This window comes from Pan troglodytes, chromosome 19 (genome assembly GCF_028858775.2).
Source record: "Pan troglodytes isolate AG18354 chromosome 19, NHGRI_mPanTro3-v2.0_pri, whole genome shotgun sequence".
Lineage (NCBI taxonomy): Eukaryota > Metazoa > Chordata > Mammalia > Primates > Hominidae > Pan > Pan troglodytes.
Window position 1 is genome coordinate 29,117,955 of NC_072417.2, and position 12,742 is coordinate 29,130,696.

General features: G+C 43.0%; 1 protein-coding gene across 7 annotated transcripts in view; it reads left to right on the forward strand.

The window, feature by feature from the left end:
• The first annotated feature begins 4,582 nt into the window (after window positions 1–4,582).
• The window catches only part of FBXO47 (F-box protein 47), a 31,589-nt gene continuing 23,429 nt past the window's right edge, over window positions 4,583–12,742 (forward strand). Inside the window, exons 1-4 of one of the 7 annotated variants that reach the window (XM_054669890.2) lie at window positions 4,682–4,888; window positions 6,409–6,503; window positions 9,068–9,274; window positions 10,049–10,219. In XM_054669890.2, the coding sequence (XP_054525865.1) occupies window positions 9,094–9,274; window positions 10,049–10,219 (352 nt within the window). In that variant the 5' untranslated portion in view covers window positions 4,682–4,888; window positions 6,409–6,503; window positions 9,068–9,093. 7 annotated transcript variants of the gene reach the window in all.

Sequence of the window (12,742 nt, forward strand, 5' to 3'; positions counted from 1 at the left end):
ACTGTGCTCCAGCCTGGCACAGAAGGAGATCCTGTCTATAAAAAAAAAAAAAGGTAGAGTTGGAAGAGACAGCTTTCTGAGCAGAGAAATCAGCATGAACAAAGCCACCAGGGATGATAATGGGGGCTTCAGATTAAGGAGATAGGCTGGAGACCTAAAAATGCAGCCACATTGAGGCAGGCATTGAAGAACAAGCTTATATTTAATCAGAGGCATTGAAAGCTCTGGGGCAAGGGAATGATATGATCAGTAAGTAAAGCCCTTACATAAATCCCTGTTAATAAAACAAGCTTAATAAATCAACAAATATGTGAAGTTAGCTAATTCTGAGCCCATCAGCAAATATTTCTTCAATCTTCATCTGCTGTTTATGAATACAGAATTACAGGGCTGGGCACAGTGGCTCAGGGGCCAGGTGTGGTGGCTCATGCCTGTAATCCCAGCACTTTGGGAGGCTGAGGCGGGCAGATCACCTGAGGTCGGGAGTTCGAGACCAGCCTGGTCAATATGGTGAAACCCCGTCTCTACTAAAAATACAAAAATCAGCTGGGCATGGTGGCAGGCACCTGTTGTCCCAGCTACTTGGGAGGCTGGGGCAGGAGAATCGCTTGAACCCAGGAGACGGAGGTTGCAGTGAGCCGAGATCGTGCCACTGCACTCCAGCCTGGGTGACAGAGCGAGACTCTGTCTCAAAAGAAAAAAGAAGACTTAGAAGGGGCCTGAGCAAGCAGGGGACCCTGATGTTTCCATAGCCTCACAGTAGATCCATCTCTGTACCTGGCATTCTTTTCTATGTGAAGAATACAAAAGAGATATAAGGCATCTCAAGGGGTTTACAGCATCACTTAGGCAAGAAGGCACACTTATTGATGCAGGGTGTGAATCTTAAAGTGGAACCCGGAGGGAGATTTAGAAAGCAGGGAAGTCATTTTTAATGGGAGTTTTAGCACAAAGAGGTAGGGATAAATCTGTTAAGGAGGAGGTACCGCCTCCACCCCTGCTGGAGTAGCGGATTTGGGAAGGAGGGGTTACATTTTATTCAAGTTGGGTGCTCTGAGCATGAGCCATTGAAAGGCCAAAACTGTATTTATCCTGAGCTACCACTAGGCCAGGCAGAAAATAGGCGTGGCTTGAACGTAACAAATGGATGAATGAATAGGTGAACAACAGATCATAGAGGACGCTGATGAAACAGCAGAGAGATTTGAGTTTCAGGTGGTTGGCAAGGCAAAGTTACTATGGGTTATTGAAATAGGAAATGACAAGGTGGACCTGCAGTGCTTGTACCTAAATTGGATTGCCAAATCCAGCAGACACCTGCAATGCTCATGTAACAGACACCTTGCTCAACTGGGTGGCACTTGTCACAGAGGGCTACTCCTCATTCTTGAAGCACCGATGCTTCAGGATTCTGTGACCCCAGACTCTCCTGGTTTTCTCCAGTTTACTTTGCTAGATACTCCTTTTCAATCTCCTTTAAGATCTTGCCCTCCTTTTCCCAATGTCTGAGTGTCAATATTCCTCTAATGCTTACAATTATATTCCTCTAATCCTTAAATGTATATCTCCGGCCCAGACATTTTCCTCCAAAAGCACTCTGATTTTTAAATTCAACTGCCTCCTTAACATGACATCTTCACTTGGATGCCTCAGAGAAATCTCAAATTTACCACTTGGAAAATTAATTATCCACTAGAATTCTCTTAATTCTCCACTAGTTGGCCCGGCGAGGTAGCTCACGCCTGTAATCTCAGCACTTCACTGAGGTGAGAGGATTGCTAGAGGCCAGGAGTTTGAGGTTATAGTAACCTGTGATTGCACCATTGTACTCCAGCCTGGGCAACAGAGTGAGACCTTGTTCCGAAAAGAAAAACATAAGGCTGGGCACAGTGGCTCATGCCTGTCATCCTAGCACTTTGGGAGGCAGAGGTGGGCAGATCACCTGAGGTTGGGAGTTCAAGACCAGCCTGACCAACATGGAGAAACCCCGTCTCTACTAAAAATACAAAATTAGCCAGGCATGGTGGCGCATGCCTGTAATCCCAGCTACTGGAGAGGCTGAGGCAGGAGAATCGCTTGAACCTGGGAGGCAGAAGTTGCAGTGAGCCGAGATTGCACCATTGCACTCCAGCCTGGGCAACAAGAGTGAAACTCTGTCAAAAAAAAAAAAAAAAAAAAAAAAGAAGAAAGAAAAGAAAAGACAAAACTCCACTAGAAAAACTCCTCACTTGCATATCTCAGTAAATGGGATTAACTTCTACCCATTTATTGAAGTCAGAAACCTGGGAATTATTCCTGTCTCCTTCCTTTCGCTTCCTTCCACCCATATCCAATCCGTTAGGTAAATTCAGTTACTTCTACCACCAAAATATATCTCAAACCCATCCCTCAGAGCCACCATTCTAGTCCTGCAACATCCTAACAGATCTTACCCTCCACTCCTAGCCTCATTTATTCTCCACATAAAAGCCAGAGCAATCTTTTAATGATGTAAATCAGATCATAGCACTCTCTGCTTAAAACTCTTCAAGGACTTCCCATGACACTTCCCATGACACTTTGAGTAAAAGCTAAATTCTCACCACTAAGGATCCTTGTTTCCATTATGTGCGTCTGGCCCACTGCCAATGGGATGATACTTGGTCAAGGACCTCTAATCAATGTTGGAGACAGGGGGAAAAAAAAGAATTGTCTGCAGCTGGGCACGGTAGCGCACGCCTGTAATCCCAGCACTTTGGCAGGCTGAGGTGGGTGGATCACCTGAGGTCAGGAGTTCAAGACCAGCCTGGCCAACATGGTGAAACCCCATCTCTACTAAAAAACACAAAAAAATTAGCTGGGCATGGTGGTGGGTGCCTGTAATCCCAGCTACCTGGGAGGCTGAGGCAGGAGAATCACTTGAATCTGGGAGGTGGAGGTTGCAGTGAGCCAAGATCACACCACTGCACTCCAGCCCGGGAAACAGAGGCAGACTTCATCTCAAAAAAAAAAAAAAAAAAAGAAGAAGAATTGGCTGCAAAAGGATACAAAGCCAGGGCTGGGCCCGGTGGCTCACACCTTTAATCCCAACACTTTGGGAGGCAGGCAGATCGCTTGAGCCTCGGAGTTTAAGACCAGCCTGGGCAACATAGCGAAACCCCATCTCTGCTAAAAATACAATGGTGGTGCCCACCTGTGGTCCCAGCTACTGAGTGGCTGAAGCAAGATAATCAATTCAACCCGGGAGGCAGAGGCTGCAGTGAGCCGAGATCGTGCCACTGCACTCCAGCCTGGGCGACTGAGCAAGACTCTGTCTCAAAAAAAAAAAAAAAAAAAAAAAAAAATGGCCAGGAGTGGTGGCTCACACCTGTAATCCCAGCACTTTGCAGTGCTGAGGTACGCAGGTCACCTGAGGTCAGGAAAAAAAAAAGATACAAAGCCAAACGGATGAATATATGTGACTATATAAAATAACAGCATGCCAACTAATCCTAAATTTCCACTCAGTCTTTATGTAGTTCCTTATATATTTTGTGTTGGGTATAATGTAGAATTGATCTACAAAAGTAGAATCTTTCCCCCATTCCCTCTTCCCTCAGCCCTTCTCCTGACTGGCTCCTTCTCCTCCATCAGTTCTCAAATCGTCATATCAAAGGGACCTTGAGGATCAGTCTATCTAAAGTAGCTCTCCGCCAACACACACACACCCCATCATTCTGTCTTATTTCCTCTGTCACGCTGCTCTCACTGGAACTGCTCTCAACATCTGTAGATGCTCTGTCTGTTCATTCTATCTTCCCCATTAGGCTAATAAACTCCATTAAAGCAGGAAACGTATCTGTCTTGTTCTCTATTCCATCCTTAGGGCCTACTCCTGTGCCCGGCCCAGAGCAGGCTTCAATAAATAGTTACAGAATGAATGAAGAAATGAATGAATGAGAATTTAATCTTCTAGCCAGGAAGGCCTAGCTAGAAAGATTTGTCTTGATTCCATCTTGAGAGGATGGAGACACATCTTCCTTTGATTCCAGACAGATTTATTATTTATGTGTTTATTTAGAGACCCGGAGCAGGGTTATGGCTGGGGGTGGGGGTCTCCCTATGTTGCCCAGGCTGGTCTCAAACTCCTGGACTCAAGGGAGCCTCCCGCCTCGGCCTCCCAAAGTGTTGGGATTACAGGCGTGAGCCACCGCACCGGCAAGACAGATTTAAAAAGGAATGTCTGGAGGTTTTTTTTCCACCAAAAGGTTTGATGAAACCCCTTGTAACTTGCCCTACTGGAGTTAGTGGGGGTGGGAGGAACTCAAAAATTGTCTCAAAACTAGGTGAAGGGAAAGGCAGTGGAGCAGAGACGTGGCTCGCCGCGTTCAGGATCTTGGGCTACACCCTCCCCTTCCCCACACCACAACGGCTCCAGCCCCTTCTTGTCTTCAGCTTGGAGCGAAGGGTGGCTGAGGCCTGAGTTTGGGCTCCAGGAACCTCGCCCTTGTTAGTTATTCATGAGAAGGAGGGCACCATGGGAGCTGGCTCTCTTGCTATTCATAAAGCGGGGCGGGGGGAGGGGGGGGAAACTTCCTTCCCGCTAGGGCTTCTGGGAAGATCTACAATATTCATGAGGGAGGCGGGCACTACGAGAGCTGAGGCTGCTTGCTATTCATGAGGGGGCGGGCCTCCTTCCCGCGGGGGCTCTTGGGAAGATTCTACACTATTCTAGAGGCCGCGGGGACGCCTGGTGGGTAGGACTGCAGCTCCGGAGCCTACGGGAGTGTGACCGTCTCGCCTCCTGGCGGGAAGCTCTTGAGGAGATATTTTCTTTTCTAAACACTAAGAAATTTGAGGATGGTGGGGCAAAACGACTAACTCCCACTTTCCTGTGACTCTGTAGCCGGAAAAACTGTCAAAATCTGTGGTAAAAGAGGGGTTTTTTCCCCAGTATTTTATTGCGATAGTTTCATCTTTCATGGACTGAAGGGAGCGAAACATGTACCCCGTGTGGTCTGATTCTCCTGTTGACCAGTTTGTCCTTTAGGCTTCCCTAGTTTGCGGCTTTGGAGATGTTTGGGGGCAGCTGCCCGACAGATGGGGTGGGGCCCTTACAAGAGTTTTATGTTAAAACAGACATCCCTGTGAATGTAGTTTTTATCTTAAAGGTGTGGGGGGCGGGGAGGTTCATCCAGTTGAACCCTCAAAACCTTTCGCGCGCGGTCAAAATTAGTGGGATAGAACAGGGGGCATGAAACATCATTTTATTATTATTATTTGGGGCTGTGATTCTTATTCGCTGGAGGGGTGAGCGGAAACCAGAAATAATTTAGGATTATACCTTTAGAATTTTCACAAAAGCTTGCTTTTTCCTTACGAAACGTCCAGCTCTGAGTGAGGAAAATAAGGAACTATAAGTGGAGACTTGAGTTTTAAAAGAATTTGGGCTTATCATTTTTAAATTTTTATTTATATTTATTTTAAACATGTATATAGTTCATAGTTGACACAGTGAAGTCCCCGCCTGGTGACTGACAGTCTTTGAAGAGCCCACGGGCCCAAGCCCCACTGTCCACATTTCTCAGAGAAACAGGAAGAAGCCAAGGCCGGATTTATGCTATTGTAATAAAAATGCTTTAAAACACCTACTGTGTTGGCCGGGTGCGGTGGCTCACGCCTGTAATCCCAGCACTTTGGGAGGCCGGGGCAGGCGGATCACGAGGTCAGGAAATCGAGACCAGGCTGGCTAACGCGGTGAAACCCCGTCTCTACTGAAAATACAGAAATTAGCTGGGCGTGGGGGCGGGCACCTGTAATCCCAGCTACTAGGGAGGCTGAGGCAGGAGAATCGCTTGAACCCGGGAGGCGGAGCTTGCAGTGAGCCGAGATCGCGCCACTGCACTCCAGCCCAGGAGACTGTGCGAAACTCCATCGCAAACAAACAAACAAAACGCCTACTGTGAAAAGTTAAGCTTACAAACAGCCTTATGGATTAAACAAATTAAGATTATTTTACTTGGTGGAATGACACATAGCCATTAAAATATGATTACTTGTAGAAGGTTATTAGCATGGAAAGAGAATTCATTGAAAAAAGCAGATTACAAAGTAGTATATATAGTGATCCCTCTTTTTTGTTAAAAAGAAATATATGTATGTAAAAGTCTGAAATTATATAAACCAAAGTGTTTATAAGTGAACTTAATTTTTTTCTTCTTGTTTAGCTGTATTGTGTAAAGTTGTTATTTGTGTAATTTTTTTTTTTTTTTTTTTTGAGGCAGATTCTTGCTCTGTCACCCAGCTGGAGTGCAGTGGTGCGATCTCGCCTCACTGCAACCTCCGCCTCCCGGGTTCAAGCGATTCTCCTGCCTCAGCCTCCAGAGTAGCTGGGACTACAGTCACGTGCCACGATGCCCGGCTAATTTTTTTTTTTTTTTTTTTTTTTAGTAGAGAAGGGGTTTCACCGTGTTAGCCAGGATGGTCTCGATCTCCTGACCTCGTGATCCACCGGCCTCAGCCTCCCAAAGTGCTGAGATTAAGGCGTGAGTCACCATGCCCGGCCTATTTGTGTAATTTTAATGATAATTTTAAAATACCTCCTAATTTAAGTGTTCACTGAATACTGACCCCAATCGCTGTGGTATGGTTTCAAAGGGGTTCAGAGTGTACTTTTCACTAAACACTAAATTTCTTTGTTATGTTTTCAAATGTGTAACCAATTTTAAATTGATGTAAGTTGATATGTAACATTTCAAGATGTAGAAGTAACAATGTTACTTTAGCAATTTGTAGAAAGGAGAAAATGCATTTTGGCCAGATACGATTATATATCTTTGATGAAAATGCCTTAGTTGTTACTTCAGAAACAAGGAGCCTTCGATTGGAGTTGTAATTATGCGTATATGTATATGTATACACAAAAGACATTGTTTTCTGAATTAGAACAATAGAGTGACACAAAGTCGCTGTGTGGTACACATGTTTAAATAATTATTTAGTGTAATGGGCGGGCGTGGTGGCTTTCGCCTGTAATCCCAGCACTTTGGGAGGCTGAGGCTGGTGGCTCACCTGAGGTCAGCAGTTCCAGACCAGCCTGACCAACATGGTGAAACCCCGTCTCTACTAAAAATACAGAAATTAGCTGAGTGTGGTAGCACATGCCTGTAATCCCAGCTACTAGTGGTGGCACATGCCTGTAATCCCAGCTACTTGGGAGGCTGAGGCAGGAGAATCACTTGAACCTGGGAGGCGGAGGTTGCAGTGAGCTGAGATGGCGTCGCGCCACTGCACTCCAGCCCGGGCAGTAGAGCGATAATCCGTCTAAAAAAAAAAAATTATTTAGTGTAAGTAAATAATCAGTGATTTTAATAAGTTGCATTTAATGAGTTTAAGAAATATTTGTCTTTGAAATCAAGATGCGTAGGCCCTTTCTAAGATTCATCAGTGACTATTATTATTGTTATTTTTTGTTTGTTTGTTTGTTTTTCGAGACCAAGTCTCACTATGTTGCCCCAGGCTGGAGTGCAATGACATGATCTCAGCTCACTGCAGCCTCCGCCTCCCAGGTTCAAGCGATTCTTGTGCCTCAGTCTTCAGATTAGCTGGGCTCACAGCAACCTCCGCCTCCCAGGTTCCAGCAATTCTCCTGCCTCAGTCTCCCAAGTAGCTGGGATTACAGGTGCACACTGCCATCCCTGGCTAATTTTTGTATTTTTTGTAGAGACGGGGTTTCGCTATGTTGGCCAGGCTGGTCTCGAACTCCTGACCTCAGGTGATCCACCCACCTTGGCTTCCCAAAGTGCTGGGATTACAGGAATGAGCCACTGGGCCCGGCCTAATTTTTGTATTTTTAGTAGAGACGGGGTTTCACCATGTTGGCCAGGCTGGTCTCAAACTCCTGACCCCAGGTGTTCCACCCACCTCCGCCTCCCAAAGTGCTGAGATTACATGGGTGAGTCACGTCACTCAGCCAGTGGCTATTATTAACAGAAGGTGGAATTGAGGGAAGAATTATTACTATTCATGTATTTATTCTAGTCTTATTAACACACAGTGGCTTGTGCCTATAATCCCAGCATTTTGGGAGGCTGAGGTGGGAGGATCACTTGAGCTCAGGAGTTCAAGACCAGGTTGGGCAACACAGGCAGACACTGCCTCCACAAAAACAAATTTTTTTTTTTACTTTAGCTGGGCATGGTGGCTCTGTGCCTGTAGTCCCAGCTACTCAGGAGGCTGAGACAGGAGGATTGTTTGAGCCCAGGAGTTCAAGGCTGCAATGAGCTATCATCATGCCACTGCACTCCAGCCTGGGCAACAGAGCAAGACCTTGACAAAAAAACAAACAAAAAAAAAAAACAAAAAAAAAAACAAAACAACAACAACAAAAACCAACAAAGAAAAGAAGAAAGACTTTAATTCACTGCTTATTTGAGTATTATACAGCACATAATTGGTAATAGTAATGCCACCTACTTTTTTGTGTTGGGATTACAGACGTGAGCTACCACACCCAGCCTATATTCTTTTAAAAAGTCAAAATATTAATGTAGCTTTAAAATTTCATAGTAATGTTTTTCTATTTATTTAAAACTGAGTACTGACTTTTTTTGTTCGAAACAATAAAAAAAGAGATGAAAATAGAGACTTTAAAACTATTTAAATTTTAGCTGTAATAAAGTAAGTGGGGCCAGGCTCAGTGGTTCATGCCTGTAATCCCAGCACTTTGGGAGGCTGAGGAGGGCAGATCACCTGAGGTCAGGAGTTTGAGACCTTCCTGGCCAACATGGCGAAACCCCGTCTCTACTAAAAATACAAAATTAGCTGGGCATGGTGGCACATGACTGTAATCCCAGCTACTCAGGAGGCTGAGGCAGAAGAACCACTTGAACTCGGGAGGTGGAGGTTGCAGTGAGCCAAGATTACGCCATTGCACTCCAGCCTGGGCAACAGAGCAAGACTCCGTCTCAAAAAAAAACCAAAAATCTTTTGTAAATATGGAGAAACAGCTATTGCATATCATACTATCAACCTCTTCGTTTAAAAAAAATCTCTTTCTTGCTTTAATTTCCTTTCTTTCTTGTCTCTTGTACTTTGTTTTTCTGACCAGGATAAATTTATGAGACAAGAAGAAGAATGGCATCCAGAATAAATACAAATTTCACTTTGATTCCCAACCAGAAACTTAGACGTAGTAATCGTCAAAGCAGCTGTTATTCCAAGACCCTTGGCTCAGGCTTTCAACCCATATCAACATTTGGAAATTTTAAAGCCTTACCATTGGAAATATTCCAGATAATTTTAAAATATTTGTCAGGTGAGGTTTGGGAACTTATGAATAGCCTACACAAGACACTAGAGTATTTTAATTTTTCCCAAGAACTAGTTTGTCATCTTGGGCCATGCTAAAATGTTAATGACATTCATGTTAAGTTTAAGTGTTTATTTTCTAAAGTTTCATTATTATCAGGTAAGGAGTACAATGAGAAAGCACAATACTTAAATTATTATTATTATTATTATTATTATTTTGAGATGGAGTTTTGCTCTTGTTGCCCAAGCTGAAGTGCAGTGGCGTAATCTCGGCTCACCGCAACCTCCACTTCCCGGGTTCAAGCTATTTTCCTGCCTCAGCCTCCTGAGTAGCTGGCATGCGCCACCATGCCAGGCTAATTTTGTATTTTTAGTAGAAATGGAGTTTGTCCATGTTGATCAGTCTGGTCTTGAACTCCTGACCTCAGGTGATCTGTCCGCCTTGGCCTCCCAAACTACTGGGATTACAGGCATGAGTCACTGCACCTAGCCCTAAATTAATTTTTTTAAATCTTCCTTTGAACACAGCAGTACTTAAACTCTTGAAAACATGCCTGTAATTATGACATAGTACCTTGATTGGTAAATCCAAACATGTCTCTAATTCATTGAGAACCAGATTTTAAACAATTTTAAGGTTTTTCCCTTTTTTCCCAAAGGGATGATGATGGTGATAGTGATGATGATTGAGTTAACCTGTAAGTTAATAGACTGTGTTAATAGTGATGTTCTTGCATTTAAGCCATTGATACATACACATATATATTTCTTTTGGTAGTGAAGGATATCAGCATGCTAAGCATGGTGTCCAAAACAGTCAGCCAACACATTATTAATTATATCTCAACCTCATCAGGAAGCAAAAGACTTTTACTACAGGACTTTCATAACCTTGAGCTGCCTGACAGGAGACAAGACTCTGCTATACTGGAGCACTACAGATCTCTAGGTAACTTATGTAATGAGAATTGCAACAAGTAAAGAACTGTGCTTAATTAAGAGAAACTTAGTATACAATTCTGTAAGGCCAGTAGGAAATGGAATATATTCCAAAATATGCCTGTTTCTATGATGTTTTTACTCTTTAGTGTGAGAACACTCCCTTAACCAGTTATCTTTAAAGGTGAGAAAATGCATTTTGATGTAAAGTGTCAATTCTTGAGATTTCATATAGATATAACGTCACCGATGCTTAACGTCTAGTGGCTTATCAGTTTAGGAAATTGATGTATTTTTTATGCGTCACTTCCTGTGGATCAAGTGAGTTTTCTCTATCTCTTTTCCCTTTCAACCATAATCTAGTCCTTTAAAATAGAAATTTAAACACATTATTATGGAAGACTATTTATCCTTTCAGCAGAAACTACGGTTTTTTAAGTACATTTACTATTAAGTGGCTAAGCTATAATTAAACTGACCTTATCAAAGCAAATTCTGTATAATCTTTCTTCCTTAATTTGTAATCATTTATGCCTTTTACTCCATTCATTGATTTCATTGTCCCAGAGAGTGCTGAAGTAAAATTCTAATTTTGACTTGACTTAATAACACCGATTTAATTATGAAACCACTTTATAATTCATCAAAGCATGGCAATAAAACCAAATGTCAAGATGGTGTGATTTAAATAAAGGCATAACAGTAAGTTAAGTTAATACTGCCTTTTAGTAGCCCAAGGATGCTTAGATTTAAGATATTAAGAATGTGGATATGTAAATACATCAAAATGTATTTGATGATTACCTGTTTATTTAATAAGACCAAATGAAAGAAAAGTATCTGATCTGATTACAGTGTTGTTGGTTTCAGTATTTATGATTAGGCTTAGTAAAGCCTGTAACAGAAAATGGAAACTAATTTTTCCTACTTCTCATTATAAATATAATTTTTCGGCTGGCTGCGGTGGTTCACACCTGTAATCTCAGCACTTTGAGAGGCCGAGGCAGGCAGATCACCTGAGGTCAGGAGTTCAAGACTACTCTGGCCAACATGGTGAAACCCTGTCTCTACTCAAGATACAAAAATTAGCCGGGCATGGTGGCACATGCCTGTATTCTCAGCTACTCAGGAGGCTGAGGCAGGAGAATTGCTTGAACCCAGGAGATGGAGGTTGCAGTGAGCCGAGGTCACGCCACTGCACTCCAGCCTAGGTGACAAAGCGAAACTCCATGTCAAAAAAAAAAAAAGAGAAAGAATTATTTTTAATTCATCATTAGTTGTAGAGGAAGTGGTACCTGGGTAATACAGTAGAGCTTATACTTTGGTTTTGATCTGAAAGAAATTTTTCTCCCTGATCAAGTCTCAATTGCTTAAACTAACAAAAACACTAAGACAATTATATGTATAATTCAGTAAAAAGTACAAATATGTATTGATCTTAATTGCTTTTTTAAATGGTTTTATTCATGTAAGGATTTCAACTTTCTATTTAATTTTGATGCAAACACTTGGTTTATGACTAATTCTTTAAGTAAATGTTTGATATACTTACCATTTTCTCATGTCGTCATTCTTACCTGATGTATTATTGTTTTCACTGTTTTTTTTTTGAGATGGGATCTTGCAGTGTTGCCCAGGCTGGCCCGTACTCCTGGGCACAATCGATCCTCCTGCCTCAGCCTCCTGAGTATCTGAAACTACAGGCATGTGTGACTGCATCCAGCCTTATTTTCAGACATTAAAATAAGATTTTCAGAATGCTGTGCTTTGGGCCAGGCGCAGTGGCTCATGCCTGTAATCCCAGCACTTTGGAAAGCTGAGGTGGGAGGATCGCTTGAGCCCAGGAGTTCAAGACCAGCCTGGGTAACATAGGGAGATCCCCATTTATACAAAAAATTAAAAAATTATCTGGGCATGGCGGCCCAGCTGAAAGCTGAAAAAAGTCATGAGGTTCAGGCATATATTTTCCTACCATATATCTTATTTTTAGTTTGAGGACATTTGCCCTCATAGGAATGTTAACAGTGTATTGCCATTTTAGGAAAATAGAATGTTTAAAGTTAGAGGAAACAAATTAGAGGACAAAACCTGTTATCCCAGCTACTCAGGATGCTGAGGTGGGAGGGTTACTTGAGCCACAGAGGTTGAGGCTGAAGTGAGTCAATTGTGAAAATGCACTCCGGCCTTGGCAACAGAGTGAGACCCTGTCTCATATTCATACACACACACACACAATGCTTTGAAGAATAATTTTCTTTTTTTTTTTTTTTTTGAGGCAGAGTCTCACTCTGTTGCCCAGACTGGAGTGCAATGGCACAGCCTCGGCTCACTGCAACCTCTGCCTCCTGGGTTCAAGCAATTCTCATGCCTCAGCATCTCCAGTAACTGGGATTACAGGCATGCACCACCATGTCTAGCTAATTTTTGTATTAGTAGAGACAGGGTTTCACTATGTTGGCCAGGCTGGTCTCGAACTCCTGTCCTCAAGTGATCTGCCCTCCTCAGCCTCCTAAAGTGCTGGGATTACAGGAGT